Source organism: Carcharhinus amblyrhynchos, unplaced genomic scaffold, assembly GCF_965287045.1.
Source record: "Carcharhinus amblyrhynchos unplaced genomic scaffold, sCarAmb.v2.hapA scaffold_77, whole genome shotgun sequence".
Lineage (NCBI taxonomy): Eukaryota > Metazoa > Chordata > Chondrichthyes > Carcharhiniformes > Carcharhinidae > Carcharhinus > Carcharhinus amblyrhynchos.
Window position 1 is genome coordinate 768,862 of NW_027649817.1, and position 17,250 is coordinate 786,111.

Consider the following 17,250-nt stretch of genomic DNA (forward strand, 5'->3'; position numbering starts at 1 on the left):
TTGAGGTGTATATTGCATTTCCTTTTGAAAATTACAATTCAATCTGTTTCAGCTTTTAAGTAATGCATTTCAAAGGTAATAACCCGCTACAAGAAAAGTGTCCTTCTCTCCTCTGGGTCTTAAGTCAACCATTTTAAATTCATGTCCTCTGGTTACAGACCTTCCTGCCAGTGGAAATATTTCACCTATCTGCCCTATTATTAAAATTCCTCTTCACCTTCTCTGTTTTGCTCCTCTGGTAGTGAAGAAGTCCAGGCTGGCTGCTGAAACATTTGTCCCTCATAAGTGTCAGGCACTGACCATCACAAACAAGGAAAAAAAACAACCACCCCTTTCTATGAATCGCTGTTTTTATTTTGGCTCACTATGTTCTTGTCGTTGGTTACATGAAATTCGTTGAGAAATGTTGCAACAGCAGAGCATTAAGTGCAATTTAGAAGTAACTTTTGAGAGATATGAGGCACATAATACCAGCCAGAAATAAACTTTGTCCTCTCTACTTCTCCTGCAGGCAGTCCCTCAGGATCGAGGATGACTTGCTTCCACTCCAGTTCAGTAAGTTCTGAGATGGCGGATAAATCCAATGCGTGATCACATGCGGGCAGGTGGTGCTTGAAAGGTCAGGCAGATGAGCTTGTTCACTCTCTTCAACATTTTGACCAATGAAGTCTCTTGATGGGTTCAGTGTCTCCTTACGTGAACCTTCCCCAGTTTGGTCGGTCATAAGCCAGGGATTCTTCTGAGATGGCAGGATGTTTGACTTCTTGACAGATGCTTTGAGCAGATCCCTAAAGTGTTTTCCCTATCCTCCTGAAAATCTCCTGCTGCAACTGACTTCTGAATAGAGCAGTTATCAAACAGATGACCATCATGGCCATCCAGTGGAACTGATTGAGAGTGATTAGGAACTCCATGTTGGACATTTTGGCCGAGAGAAGACAATGCTGTCAGATGTCTGATTTAGAGGATCTTGCAAAGGCACCACTGCTGTGCTTCTCCAATGCTTTTATCCTACATGTACGGTTTACATTGAGTAATGCATAAGGCACTATTAACTAAAATGAGGCCAGTTTGTACTGAAAACTGATTTGGTCTGGACTACAGATTTTATAAAAATGAACACTCTGAAAGGTGTTAATGAAACCGTTAATAGGGCATTGCATATGTTTTTTTAAGTGGCGTGATGACAGCTTGGTATCTGAAGTGAGACCTACTTAAAAGTCAGGCAGTGTGTCAGTGCACATGAAAAAGTCAGAGGCCAAGAAACAAACACATTGTAGACAGCAATGAGAATGTTATGACTGTCCTTTATTTATTTCAACTGAGAGACTATTTACTGTAATCCTACTTTTCCTTCTTCTCTCCTGTAGGTGCTGGCTATAAGGGATATGCTCACAGACACCAGTTTCCCTCCAGTTCCTTGCTCAAACAGCCATCCTTCATGTGTGATCCCGGTAACTGGAAACAAGTTACCTGGCCGTGGAGCTGCGCCTGCTCTTGTCCTAAATGTTCACAAACAAGCACTTTGCAGCAGGAATATCAATTTACAGAGAGGAAATCGTGGATCACTTTGGGGCGAGAACAATGCTGGGGTCATAAGAATAAGATAGTCACTAACAAATCTAATAAGGAATTCAGGAGCGGATTTGCCTAGCAAGTGGTGAAAATATGGAATTTCTACTGGTTATAATGAGTACTGGAGGGAGGCAGGTGTCTCTGAGCATATCCCTTAGCTAGCCAGCACCTACAACAGAGAAGGAAAAGTTGCATTAAAGTAAATATTCCATCAATTGAAATAAATAAGACAGTCATGAGAGTAAAATGAGATTTAATTGGGAAATGTATTGATATTTGAGAGCGAAAACAAGAGGAAGGTATGAAAATTCCATGGATTCCACAGATTCCTGACAGTGCAGAAGGAGGCCATTTGGTCCATCAAGTTGACACCAAGTCTCTGAAAGAGCATTTTACCCATGCCCAGCCCCCACCATATCCCCATAATCAAACACACTTAGCATGGGCAATCCACCTCACCTACATATCTTTGGACTTTGGGATGAAACTGGAGCACCCGGAGGAAACCTACGCAGACACAGGGAGAACATATGCAAACTCCACACAGTCACCCAAGGCCCGAATCGGAACTCGGGTGCTGTGAGACAGCAGTGCTAACCATTGTGCCACCGTGCTGTGAGGTGCAGAAAGGCAGCAGGAGGCTCATGTGGAGCATAAATGAGTTAGGCTGAATGGCTTCTTTCGATGCTGCACCTTCTGTTTAATTCTATATAAAACACTTTCATTTATATTGTATCTTTTATGGTCTCAAGATGTCCCAGGGCATTTTGAAATTTTTAAAAATTCTTTATGGGGTGTGAAACTGGCTAAACCAGCAATTATTGCCCATCCCTAATTGCCAATGAGAAGGTGGTGGTGAGCTGCCTTCTTAAAGCGTTGCAGTCTATGTGATGTAGGTACATCCAGAATGCTGTTAGGGAGGGAGTTCAAAGTATTGCCTCATTGACAACGAAGGATGAAAATCCTGGAACTCCCTCTCCAATCGCACTGTAGCTGTAGCTCCACCACATGGATCGCAACGATTCAAATTAAATACTTTTTCAATCACAGTTGTAAGGTAGGAAACATTGTGAGTTATTTGTGCATAGTAAGATCCCACAAACAGCATTGTGATAATGAGGGTGAATATTACCCAGAGTTCTGAGGACAGCTTTTTCAAATAGCAGCATTGGGGTATTTTACACATAACTGAGAGAGAAGAATGGACATCACTTTAATGTTTTACGTGAAAGACAGCATCTTTCATGGAGCAGCAGTGCGACAACGGCAGCCCAGATTTTTGTGCTCAAGTCTCTGAAGTGGGACTTGAACTCATAATCTTGTGACAGGTCAGAGTGTCACCCACTGAGCAACAGTTGGCATTAAAAGGCTCTGCTGCCTAATGTATGGGCACAGGTAGCATCAGTAATTCACAGCAGCACTCATGCAAAATTGTGCATGGACTGATTTGCGGAGATGAATTTGATGGCAGGTTAGATGAGTACGTGATGGGTGGGAGGGTCCTTGTGCAGAATATAAGCTAGTATTAGTCTGAATGGTCTGTTTCTGTGCTGTAAATTCTGTGATAAATTTTTCTTTGAACAGAGGCACTGCAGCATATTACTGTAGTCTCTGGTCATACCTGGTCCTGCTGGATTGGCTGACTTCTCTCCAATGGGAGTCTTCCTCTGCAGATAGAGACCAAAGTCCTCCTGAGCCAATTAATGTCCCCTTGAATGTAAAATGGTGACAAGTCAACTAGTTTATTTGAGGGTGGGATCCCAGCTTACTTTTTTCTGGTGGATGGGGAACTCGGTGCCCTGTAAAACCCAGCTCATAAACCCTGCTACATGGCTTAGTTTACCTGCATCAGACTGGGAGTAGTACAAAATAACTAATAATCTGCTAGTATGCAAGGTACTGGAAACCCACGCAGACACAGGGAGAACACATGCAAACTCCACACAGTCACCCAAGGCCGGAACTGAACTCCGGTCCCTGGTGCTGTGAGACAGCAGTGCTAACGACTGTGCCACTGTGCTGTGAGGCGCAGCAAGGCAGCAGGAGGTTCATGTGGAGCATAAATGAGTTAGGCTGAATGGCTTAAACATGGCTTTGGAATTCATCTCAGGACTGAAGTCGCATCATCCAAAAACGTGTTGGTAATTTGAGGACACACATCTTGACTGGGTACTCTTTTAATAAAATCAGTGAAAATGATTTTATTAAAAATCAGGAATGAAATCAGAAACACTTTTTCACACAAAGGGTAATGGAAGTTTAGAGCTTTCTCCCAAAACAGATTTTGGATTACTGGGGGGCGGGGTGGTCATTTGAAATTTTCAAGCCTGAGATTGATGGCGTGTATGAATATGGAGAAAAGATGAGTGAGTGAGGTTGAGATACACATCATCCTACAATCTAATTAAAAGTCAGATTTGAGGTGCCAGCTGGCATGCTCCTGTACCTTGCATACTAGCAGATTATTAGTTATTTTGTACTACTCCCAGTCTGATGCCATGTACCAGGGTTTATGAGCTGGGTTTTACAGGGCACCGAGTTCCCCATCCACGAGAAAAAAAGTAAGTTGGGATCCCAGCCTCAAATAAACTAGTTGACTCGTCACCATTTTACATTCAAGGGGACACTAATTGGCTCAGGAGGACTTTGGGCTCTATCTACAGAGGAAGACTCCCATTGGAGAGAAGTCAGCCAATCCAGCAGCACCAGGTATGACCAGAGGACACTATTGAGACTACAGCCAGTCCCTGAACAAGAGGAAATTATCGGGGTCAGAGTAAAGGTATAGGTAAAGGTATAGGCAGCAAGCTCCAGGAAGGGGTTGGAGGAGGTGGGCGAGGTGCAGTGGTCAGTGGGATCTCTCTGGTTGGCAGAGACCACCCCTAAAGGGGATTACTCCACCCATGCCCGACACTAGCCTACCAAGTAAAAGCTATCAAGTTAGCTGCTTGACCTGGGCACCCCTCCCATGGATATAATTGTAGCGAGGGTGGGATCAGGCAATTAAGTGATGATTAATTTGATACTTAAGGGACTCAACAGTTCAAGGGTGGGCAAGATGGCCTAGTTCTGAGAACCCTGGTTTGAATCCTGCCGAGGCAGACACTGGAATTTGAATTTAATGAAAAGAAATTTGGAATTAAGAATCTACTGATGACCATGAAACTATTGTCGATTATCGGAAAAACCCTGGTTCGCTAATGTCCTTGAGAGAAGGGAACTTGCCATCCTTACCTGATCTGGCATACACGTGACTCCACAGCCACAGCAATGTGGTTGACTCTTTAACTGCTCTTTCAGCAAGGGAAACTAGGGATGGGCAATAAATGCTGGCCAGCCAATGATACCCATGTCTCACAAATGAATAAAAAAGATCAGCATCACCCCCTGTAAAATGGAGGCAGGTTGAGGATGAGTTGGAAGGTACTGGGAAGCGGGCAGGCAGATAAACAGTTTTAAGAGCCCCCAAACATGCCACTGGGGGAGCATAAAATTCAGCCCTATGATGGGTGTGTTGTAGATGAGAGGAACTGGGAGATAATTTGATTTGTCATTCAGCCCCAAGATGACGTTAAATACAAACTATTTCTTAATATCAATCTTCTGTTTTTAAATTGTTCGCGGGATATGAGCTACAGTGACAAAACATTTATTATCCATCATTAATTGTCTAAGGGCATTAAAAATCAACAGCATAGTGTGGGACTAGAGTCACCAGCAGGTCAAACCAGGTAAGAGTATCAGATTCTTTTCCATGATGGACATTAATGAACCAGTTGAGTTTTTGCAACAATCCAGCAACTTTCATTGCCATTTTTTTGGTACCAAATTAACAGTTAAGGGGCTCAATTTCCCCAAATCCTCTGGAGGAGATTTGAACTCCTCTGTATTATTAGTCCAGCAACAGAATATTTAAACCAACGTAACTCTTCACATTGGCATATTGATACCAGATGGTGACTAAAGTACAGGAGCCGATGGTGCAGCACTCAGTGCACAATCCCTGACATAGTTCCCGACAAATCAAAGTGAAAAAAAAATACAGCTGCACAGCTGAAAGAAATTCAAACCACACTGCATCCATGAACAAAACTGCTGTCTCCACCTGCAGGGATTGCAGGCTGGAGGCAGGATGGTGTTGGGGGATGGTTGTCATATTTGAGGACAAACAGTATAACAGCATACGTTTCAAAACAAACATTGTGGAGGATTGCTCCTCATAATTTGATCTGGAGACAGCAGTCATCATCACAAAAGAAGCTAACCCAACAGCTGTGTAATATATAAGGTTTCAGGCGTATAGTATTAAATGCACCATCATGTATTATACAATACTTCAGATGTGAACTGTATAATACATCAGATATATACTGTTGAATAGTTCAGGTATGCATTATTGAACATGTCAGGTATGTAATATTGAACACATGTGTTATGTACCATTGAACGTGCCAGGTGTTCATTGCTGAAGAGTGCGTTTATATTGCCGAACTTGGAATTTTGTTTTCACCATTTGGCTGCTGCTGCTCTGTGTACTTGGCTCAGTGATACTGCCGAACGCCACACCACCCGCACAACTGAATTCGGGTGACCAATGTTGGCTAGATGTATTCCCGGAGAGTTCATTGTCTGACCTCCTCATTCAAATGGGACCATCATCCTCATGATGTGCCACCCCAATCGGCAAGTGAACAGATTGAATAATTACTGAATTGTCAAACAACCTCTCTCTTTCATCTCCTTTCGATCAACAAACAAAATCTTTAAAGAAGCCTCTCTGATTTTTCTCCTAGATTTCTTGATACTACTACCTGAAAATTAAGCTTTGATTTCCAGAAACTCCAGCACAACCAGACGCTGGCTTTTATTTTCTTTATGAGCATCCGTGGCATTTTATTTCATTATTTGTTGCCTGTCCTTGAACTGAATGGCTTGCTAGGCCATTTTAGAGAACAGTTAAAAGTGAACCACATTGCTGTGGGTCTGGAGTCACATGTAGGCCAGACCAGATAAGGACGGTACACTTCCTTCTCTAAAGGACATTAGTGAATCATACGGGTTTTTAAAACAATCAATGACAGCTCCATAATCTCAGACTAGTTTTCAATTCCAAATGTATTAACTGAATTCAAACTCCAGCCGCTGCCATAGTGGGATTTGAACCCATTTGCCTGGACTTCTTGATAACTAGTCCAGTGACATTACCGCTATGCCACTATGTTCCCTGATGCTGCTGTCTACGCTGGGTATTCCCTTTTCATGTTATGTTTTCCCCGTTTTTAATTCACCTTTCAATTTCTTATTATTGATGATTGTTTTGTGTAATGGTATCTGGGCTACAGGCTTGATCAAAAACTACAACATCAATAAGCTGATGCAGAACTGACAAGACTCAAACCTTCCAAGATCCCTGCAACCTCCTGCAACCCAATAACTCTTTGATATTATTCTGCTTATTCTGGTCTCTTGTGCATCCCCAATTTTCTTCCCTCCACTACTGGTAGTCATGCTTCCACCTCTCTGGACCCTAACTTCCCTGAATCCCTCTGCCTCTTTCTCTACTCCTCTAAGAACTACCCTAAAACCTACCATTTTTACTAATGTTTTGGTCACCTGTCCTAACATTTCCATCAATATCGCTAATGTAAAGCATTTTGGTTAAAGGTGCTATGCAAATGCAAGTTGTTGTTCAAACACATGTAAAAGCAGATCAAACGCAGAACTTGGTCATCACTGTTTTACAGATGATTGTAAAAAGTCTGACAACACCAGGTTTTAGTCCAACCTATTTATTTGATAACATACTCACAAGCTTTCGGGGTTAGCCCCTTCGTCAGGTGAATGGAGAGTTCTGGCCTGAGACAGAGCATATAAAGCACAGACAGTTTAGAGATTACTGATTAGAATGCGAATCCTTACACCTAACCTGCTGTTCAAGACCTGAAGTGGCTGATAATGTGAGTGGAAGGAGCACTGATCACAGGTTAAAGAGATGTGTATTGTCTCCAGACAGTACAGTAAGTGAGGTTTTGCAAACCCAGGCAAGTCACGGGGGTTACAGATAGTGCGACATGAACCCAAGATCCCTGTTGAGACCGTCCTCATGTGTGCGGAACTTGGCTATCAGTCTCTGTTCAGCGACTCTGCGCTGTCGTGTGTCGTGAAGGCCGCCTTGGAGAATGCTTACCCGAAGGTCAGAGGCTGAATGCCCGTACTTCAGTGGTCACGGGCATTCAGCCTCTGACCTTCGGGTAAGCATTCTCCAAGGCGGCCTTCACGACACACGACAGCGCAGAGTCGCTGAACAGAGACTGATAGCCAAGTTCCGCACACATGAGGACGGTCTCAACAGGGATCTTGGGTTCATGTCGCACTATCTGTAACCCCCGTGACTTGCCTGGGTTTGCAAAACCTCACTTACTGTACTGTCTGGAGACAATACACATCTCTTTAAACTGTGATCAGTGCTCCTTCCACTCACATTATCAGCCACTTCAGGTCTTGAACAGCAGGTTAGGTGTAAGGATTCGCATTCTAATCAGTAATCTCTAAACTGTCTGTGCTTTATATGCTCTGTCTCGGGCCAGAACTCTCCATTCACCTGACGAAGGGGCTAACCCCGAAAGCTTGTGAGTATATTATCAAATAAATAGGTTGGACTAAAACCTGGTGTTGTCAGACTTTTTACTGTGTTTACGCCAGTCCAACGCCGCCAGGGGTCGGTGCTGGGGCCTCAGCTTTTTACCATTTATATCGATGATCTGGAGGAGGGAACCGAGTGTAGAGTGTCGAAATTTGCTGATGACACCAAGATTGGGGGAACGGCAAATTGTGCGGAGGGTGTGGAGAGTCTGCAGAAGGATCTAGATAGGCTGGGCGAATGGGCCAGGAAATGGCAAATGGAATTTAATGTTGGCAAGTGTGAGGTGGTCCACTTTGGTAGGAAGAATGGTAGGAAGGACTATTACTTACGGGGCGAAAAACGGGGCAGCTGGAGTACTGTGTGCAGCAGGCGACGGTGCAGAGGGACCTCGGGGTCCTAGTGCATGAGTCGCAAAAACCCAGCTTGCAGGTGCAGCAGGTGGTCAGGAAGGCGAATGGGATGCTGGCCTTCATAGCGAGGGGGATTGAATATAAAAGTAGGGAGGTCTTGCTGCAGCTGTATAGGGCATTGGTGAGGCCGCAGCTGGAGTACTGTGTGCAGTTTTGGGCGCCGCACCTGCGCAAAGATATTTTGGCCTTGAAAGGAGTGCAGAGGAGGTTTACTAGGCTGATACCGGAGTTGAGGGGGTTGAGCTATGAGGAGAGGCTGAATAAACTGGGCTTGTACTCGTTAGAGTTTAGAAGAATGAGGGGAGATCTCATTGAGACGTATAAGATGATGAATGGGATGGATAGGATAGAGGTGGAAAGACTCTTCCCGCTCAAAAAAGGCAGTAGGACTAGGGGGCACAGCCTCAAGATAAAAGGGGGGCAGTTTAGAACGGAATTGAGGAGGAACTTCTTCACTCAAAGGGTGGTGAATCTCTGGAATTCTCTGCCCGTTGAAGTGGTGGAGGCTGCCTCGCTAAATATTTTTAAGACGTGGGTTGATGGGTTTTTGATAGGAGAGGGGATTAAGGGTTATGGGGAGAGGGCGGGAATGTGGAACTGAGCAGCGACAAATCAGCCATGATCTTATTGAATGGCGGGGCAGGCTCGAAGGGCTGGATGGCCTACTCCTGCTCCTATTTCTTATGTTCTTATGTTCATTACAGATGATTGCCCATTGAACCATGTTCCAATCACCCCACTTAATTTCCAAGAATGAAAAGGAAGAATTTGCATTTCTATAAGCATTTTGTAACCTCTGGACATCTCTGTGTTCTTTGCAAGCATGAAAAAGTTTTGACTGTATGATACAGCCAGTGCAATATCGAGAGAAAAATATACACAGAGCAAGGCAAATAAAACAGATATCAGCAAGAGATGTTTGCAGAGTGGAAATGGGAAAACAGGCAAAATGAGAGAAAGGGGAGAATATAGTTCTATTGAGGGAGACAGAGAAGGTGAGAGAGATAAAAAGATGAAGTACAAAGTCCTCGGGTCGAGGATGACTTACATCCATCCTGGTTTGATGGGTTCTGAGATGGCTGTTAAGTCCAATGTGCAATCTAAAGACTCTGGGGGAGGAGGCCATCCTGCTGTGCTGCTTTTGTAGCACAGTGGGCTGAAAGACTCTAGCGGAGGACGTTTCAAGGGCTCCCCACTGGGCGCCACGGCCTCTGCGCATCTACGGTAGTCGGATTTCGGCGCTGTCAAGTCTGCGATGATATGCTGCATAAATTATGTTATTTTGAATGTTATGAGCGACCCCAGGACTGATGTCTCCAGTCCTGCTAGCGTCTCCCTCCCCCCACCTCCCCGCCACGAATGGTTCATTCCAGCAGGGTTTAGTATAGCTCCAGACTTGTGAGAAGTAGGCGGCCTGACCCCATTGGAGCAAAGTGGGGGGGGGGGGGTGCAATTGGGGCCTCCCAGAGAGTCATGCACTGGGGGAGGTGCCCCCTGGATATTGTCACCTTGGTAATGCCAGCCCTGGCCCTCTGGCACTGCCTAAGGGGCAAAGTGCCAATGCTTGGGGGGGGGGGGCATCATGACACTGCCCATTGGGCTTAGGGCAGTGCCAGGGGCTGGGGCCTAATGGGGGCGAGGCCTGATTAGGGGGCATTGGGTGTGGACGGAGGGAAGTCCCACTGCCAATTTGCACTTTGGGCTGAGTGACAGAGGATGGGAGACCAATCAGGATTGGTCACTGGGGAGTGGATCAGGAGATTGGGGCTATGGGGGTGCAGTTAAGGCTCGCCCGGCATGTTCGGGGGCCAGTGATTGGGCTGTGGGGGGGAATCTCACAGCTAGCGATGCGGGTATCGCGGGGTTGGAGGTAACAGACAGGGGCCACTATGCATGCATCAATCTTGGTGCTGACAGATTGGCGCATGCACGGTCATCCTGCTCACTGATTTTCAATGTGATTCACGCTTGTGCATCCTGCAGCGCACAGAGTGTGAGGGATTAATTTTGAAACTCTTGCTGAAAGGAACAATGTGAGTTACTCCAGTTTTTATGCCAATTTGCCTCTTAGAATTTGTTTGGGAGAATTGCCCCCTCTGACATGGCAGCAGGTAATTAAGAAGGCAAATGGAATTTTGTCCTTCACTGCTAGAGGGATGGAGTTAAAGCAACGAGGTTATGTTGCGGCTGTATAAGGTGCTGGTGAGGCCACACCTGGGAGTATTGTGTACAGTTTTGGTCTCCTTACTTGAGAAAGAATATCCTGGCACTAGAGGGGGTGCAGAGGGGATTCACCAGGTTGATTCCAGAGTAGAGAGGGTTGGCTTATTAGGAGAGACTGAGTAGACTGGGGTATACTCATTGGAATTCAGAAGAATGAGGGGAGATCTTACAGAAACGTATAAGATTATGGATAGGATAGAAGCAGGAAAGTTGTTTCTACTGGTGGGTGAAACTAGAACTAGGGGACATGGCCTCAAAATAAGGGGGAGCAGATTTAGGACTGAGTTGAGGAGGAACTTCTTCACACAAAGGGTTGTGAATCTGTGGAATTCCCTGCCCAGTGAAGCAGTTGAGGCTACCTCATTGAATGTTTTTAAGACGAGGATAGGTACATTTTTGAACAGTAAAGAAATTAATGGCTATGGTGATTGGGTGAATAAGTGGAGCTAAAGTCCACAAAAAAATCAACCATGAGCTTATTGAATGGCACAGCAGGCTCAAGGGGCCAGTGGTCTACTCGTGCTCCTAGTTCTTATGTTCTAATGTTCTTACCAATGGCTATGCAAGAAGCAGCACCAATCACTGTACATGAAAGCTTCTGACACTGTCAACAGTGAGGTTTGTGCAACATCCTCTTCCCAATTGCACCCCTTCATCTCTCTCCCTCTCTCTTTTCTCTCTGTACCCCCCCCACCCCCACCATCTTCTCATCTCCTCCTTCCTGGTCTCCCCCGCCCTCCCGTCTCTCTCTCTCTCCCTCCCCGTCTCTCTCTCTCTGTCCCCCTCCCCTGTGTCTCTTCCTCCCTCTCCTTCTTCCTCTCCCTCCCCCTCCCTCCCTCCCCTGTCCCTCTGTGATTCCCTTTCTGCACTGCCCATCAGAGGCACCTGCCAATATGAAATGTCTCCTCTGCTGTATCAACGTCCTGTCTGATAAGCACGCACACTGGTTTTACATTTGAAGGGGAGACCTATTGGAGCTTTTAAAATAAATCTTGCTGTTTGAAAAATACCTGAAAGAGCTGCTGGAGCCAGTTCCCGCAATCAGACTCTGACTGTGAGCTATTCCTCGTTACAAACTAGCCAGAGATCTCAACCAAAGGCTGATGTGGCCCAAATGTAGGGCTGATTCAGATAGCAGGTCACATCAAAAATACGTGTTCTCAGCAGTTAACTTTTTTATATTACCTTTTTTTTGAGTGTTTTTGCGTGCGTGCGTGTCTATAAAATGTTTAAAGAACAGTGTTAGAACAAGCGCTGATGAACTGCGTCTGATATGGTTGTTGGCTGGCACAGAGTTATTGATTCCGGGACCAGACTGATCCATCCAGCGCCCTGTGCGAGTGATCTGTTGCTGGAATCTGCTACACAATAATGCAACAACCTAAACGTCTCCTGAAACCGCATGTTGTTGGGTTTAGCTAAGAGGGACATCAACAGCTACACGTGCTGACTGCGTGGTATAATTCTGTGCTGCAGGAAATGACAGCTTTAAAGATCATCTACACAACTTCCCGAGGGATTCGTGTGTAAAGTCATCACGTTACTGGGTCAGATAAAACAGATGATTGCGGGTTTGATCCTCGGTTTATACTGAGTTACTGGAATTTGGCTGAGACAGTAGTGGTAATATTTCAACTGGCCTGTCTTGGAAAGTGGGAAGCCTTTGGCATGGGGCTCCCATTTCCTTGTTACCACTCCTTAAGCACACAAACTAGGCCCTTAAAATGCAAACTGACTGGATTTAGCTCAGCCGTGATTCCTCCTGTGGTTGAATATCTAGAGACACACACACACACACACACACACACACAGCGCTGCCATGTGGGTGAGGTATCAGGGAGCTGTCTCTGCAACTTACAGGGTGGCTCGTTAGCACTGCTGCTTCACAGCTCCAGGGACCTGGGTTCGATTCCCGGCTCGGGTCACTGTCTGTGTGGAGTTTGCACATTCTCCTCGTGTCTGCATGGGTTTCCTTTGGGTGCTCCAGTCTCCTCCCACAGTCCAAAGATGTGTGGGTTAGGTTGATTGGCCATGCTAAAATTGCCCCTTAGATGCTTAGCTTAGAGGGATTAGTGGGTAAAATATGTAGGGATCTGGGAGTAGGGCCTGGGTGGGATTGTGGTCGGTGCAGACTCGATGGGCCGAAGGGCCTGTTTCTGCACTGTAGGGTTCTACGATTCTATGAACATCCTCCTCAAATTTGACTGCTGTCCTCATGAAATTTGTCACCTTCCTCCTCCTGTTCCATGATGACATACAAGCCACGATCCTCCCAGTGCAGCCGCTATGGACTCTATCTTAGAGAAATCTGGGTCAACTAAAGCTATGTCAGTGCACCAATCTGCTTCTCCACCATCCTCGCTGCAATACGGCACCTAAACCTCCCTCAAATTACCTACAGAGGTGGAGATAATTTAAAGAGCAGACAGTAAACTGTTCGGCCTGTACCACCTTCAATCATAAAAAAACCAAAATCACTCCAACTTCAGCCACTGAACTTCAGTATATCGATGATACTTGTGGGTGCACTTACTCAGAAACTGAGCTCTGGGTTACTGTCAAATCCTTCCCCAGAACAAATGGAAAAATGAGAAAGTGTTTCATTAAACATTCAGAAAACTAAGATCCGGCCAGTTCCCACAGCACACCACCTGCTCCCACTGATTTTTAAAATTATTTTATGGGATGCACGTGCCATCGGCTAGGTGTAATCATTGGTGAGCTCCAGGAAAATGGGGCTTACTTCTCATATCTTAGGAACCGCCTATCCATGAAGACAGCCAAAGATAACAAAGAACAGAGTAAGCAGAGTGGCAACACAGGTGCAGATGAGAAAGAGAATGCAAGTGTGTGTGGAAAGAGTGGCAGCGGCAAAGGGAGGTGGTAGAAATAGGAATGCGCAGGACAAGGGCCAAAGGTAACAGTGAAGAAAAATCTGAATTTGCAGCATTTTTGCTTTTGTTTAAGTTGGCAGCATAAATTTCACATACCTACAGCGGGGAATGGCACAAACCGCTGGATCAATGAACGAGTGGCAGGGTTAAATCTATTGGCTTTCTTGATGAAAACGTTCAGGCCTACCTTAAAGTAAAAGGAAAGAAAGCATCAGGCAGGGCCCGAAATTCATCATATAAAATAAAAGCAATGTCCTTCATCAAAATCTCATAGCCTACAAGCTGCAAAACCCACTTTCAAAACAAAATGACGAGATGTGAGTGTCAAAGATAATAGTGCAGGATATTAAAAACAGTGAAAGATATATGATAAACTGATAAGAGGTAATTAGCAGAATCAAAATCTGGGTTTTAAAACTTTGTGAAATTATAGGAGGAAAGGGAAAGAGGGAGAGAGAGGTGAGTACTTTCCAGGTTTAATTCCTAGGAACTGAGCTGGAACAAAAGTTTACGTGACAATGCTTTATTTTGACAGCCAGGACATAGTGGGGAAGAGCAAGTAGGACAAGGTAAGTGGACACAGTAAGAAGTCTCACAACACCAGGTTAAAGTCCAATAGGTTTATTTGGAATCATGAGCTTTTGGAGGGCAGCTCCTTCATCAGGTAGTTGGAGAGGTGGGTTTCACAAACAGGGCGCACTCACCTGATGAAGGAGCAGCGCTCCAAAAGCTGGTGGCGTTTACTACCAAATAAACCTGTTGGACTTTGACCTGGTGTTCTGAGACTTCTTACTGTGTTTTACAAACAGGGCATACATAGGCAGAGACACAATTGCAAGATAATGGTTGGAATGCGAGTCTTTACAAGTATTCAAGTCTTTCCAGGTACAGACAATGTGAGTGGAAAGAGGGATAATCACAGGTTAAAGAGGTGTGAATTATCTCAAGCCAGGACACTTAGTAGGATTTTGCAAGCCCAAGCCAAATGGTGGGGGTTACACGTAGCGTGACGTGAATCCAAGATCCAGGTTGAGGCCGTCCTCGTGTGTGGAACTTGGCTATCAGTCTCTGCTCGGCAATTCTGCTTTGTCGTGTGTCCTGAAGGCCACCTTGGCGAAGGCTTACCCGAAGATCAGCGGCTGAATGCCTGTGACTGCTGAAGTGTTCCCCGATTGGAAGGGGACACTCTTGCCCGACAATTGTTATGGTAAATCAAGGTAAATTAGGAAGGCTAACCATAACAATATTAGTAGTAAAAGTAAAATGGAAACCAAGAAGAAAGGAAGAGGACAGAGATTAATTAATTTGAGGTGAGACTTACCAGATGGTGAGTTGCCTTGTATTTACTGAGTTGTAAAAGGGCAGCTTCAGACTAGACTTACCCTTTCATCACATTCTCATGTAAGCCAAGCAAGTTAGCTTTCCTGATCAAGCCCTTTATCACCGCACTCCCACTCAATTTCTCCAATATCCTTCTCTGTCCCCCATACCCTTCATTCTACACTAACACTAACTTGTCCAAATTGTTAAGCACAAAATCACTTCAGGCTTCGCAGGTCTCAACAAGCTTTCAGTGTGCAAGATTAAATTTAAAAATTTTCTCCTTCTGTCCTCTTGCCCCTCATGTTCTGGGCATAATATTTTCAGATTGATGTCAAAGTCTCAAGGAGGTTTACAGGAGAAATGTATTAGAATGGCAGTGAAAGGAAATAATACCAAAGTATTAATGCTACTGATCTCATATTCCACAGTAAGAAGTCTCACAACACCAGGTTAGAGTCCAACCAGTTTATTTGATAGTAAACCCACAAGCTTTCGGGGTTTCCCATTCGTCAGGTGACTGGAGAGCTCTGGTCTCTCTGCACTCACCTGACAAAGGGGCAAACCCCGAAAGCTTGTGGGTTTACTATCAAATAAACCTGTTGGACTTTAACCTGGTGTTGTGAGACTTCTTGCTGTGTTTACCCCAGTCCAACGCCGGCATTACCACATCATGATTCATATTGCACAGACAGAAACCCATGATGGGGGGATAATGGGGAAGAGGTGTGGGATATAGGGCCTTTAACAGCAAGAAACGTGGGAGATTTTTCAAATAATACTTAATTAATATAATAAGACTAGATGAACCGAATGGTCTACTTCTGCACCTACATCTTATGGTATTAGATGGAAGCTGAAATTTTGCTTTCCCAATGGCAGTTTAAAGTTAGAGATTAATTCATTGTGTTTTCAGTGAGTGGCTTCAAACCATCCCATGGCAGGTTCCGAATAGTCATTGCATGCAATGAACACCCATTGTGTTAAAACGTTTTCAATTAAATCTTATCTTCATGATAAAATCAGTGGCACACAAGAATCTCATAGATACAAATATGTACATTTAATAAAGATTGAACTCAAAAACACAATAACGGGCAGGATTTTCCACAGATGGGAAGTGCCGTAAAATTCTGCCCATTGTTTCTTTGACAATACAGGAGATGGGAATATGATATTCTGGCCATTCTGGAGACATGGTTAGAACAGGGACAGGAATGGCAGTTCCGGAGTATAGATGTTTCAGTAAGAGTAGGGAAGATGGTAAAAGAGGTGGTGGAGTAGCATGGTTAATCAAGGATAGTTTAACGGCTGTTGAGAAGTAGTTCGAGGAGGTAATATGGGTTGAAGTTAGAATTAGGAAAGGAGTGGTCATGTTGTTAGTAATTTTCTATAGGCCCCCAAATAGTAATAGAGATGTGGAGAAGGAAATTGCAAAGCTGATTGTGGATAGGTCTGAGGTCACAGGGTAATTATCATGGGTGACTTTAACTTTCCAAATATTGATTGGAACCTTTGTAGGTGAAATAATTCGGATGGGGCAGTTTTTGTACAGAGTGTGCAGGAGGGTTTCCTGACGCAATATGTGGATAAGCTGACAAGAGGTGGGGCCACATTGTACTTAGTACTGGGTAATGAACTGGGCCAAGTGTTAGATTTGTTTGTGGGAGAGCACTTTGGAGATAGTGACCACAATGCAGTGTCTTTCATTATTGCAATGGAAAGGGATAGAGCCACATGGCAGGGCAAGGTTTATAATTGGGGGAGGAGTAAGTATGATGCGATTCGGCAAGAATTAGGGAGCATAAGATGGGAGCAGAAACTGTCAGGGAAAGGCACAAATGAAAAGTGGAGCTTGTTCAAGGAACAAATACTGTGTGTCCTTGATAGGTATGTTCCTGTCAGGCAGGGAGGAAATGGTCAAGTGAGGGAACCATGGTTCACAAAAGAGGTTGAATGTCTTGTCAAAAGGAAAAAGGAAGCGTATGTAAGGATGAGAAAACAAGGTTCAGTTGGGTGCTTGAGGGTTACAAGGTAGCAAGGAATGAGCTAAAAAAGGGGCTTAGGAGAGCTAGGAAGGGGCATGAGAAGTCCTTGGCAGGTCAGATAAAGGAAAACCCCAAAGCTTTTTACTCTTTATGTGAGAAAAGAATGACCAGAGTGAGGTTAGGGCCGGTCACGGATA

At 44.8% G+C, this 17,250-nt stretch overlaps 1 protein-coding gene across 1 annotated transcript in view; it reads right to left on the bottom strand.

Moving 5' to 3' along the window:
- The window catches only part of LOC145337812 (sideroflexin-5-like), a 206,345-nt gene that overhangs the window by 98,072 nt on the left and 91,023 nt on the right, over positions 1 to 17,250 (bottom strand). The window contains exon 10 of the mRNA XM_080182664.1: positions 13,842 to 13,932. Coding sequence (XP_080038790.1) covers positions 13,842 to 13,932 — 91 coding nt within the window. The remainder of the gene's footprint in view (positions 1 to 13,841; positions 13,933 to 17,250) is intronic.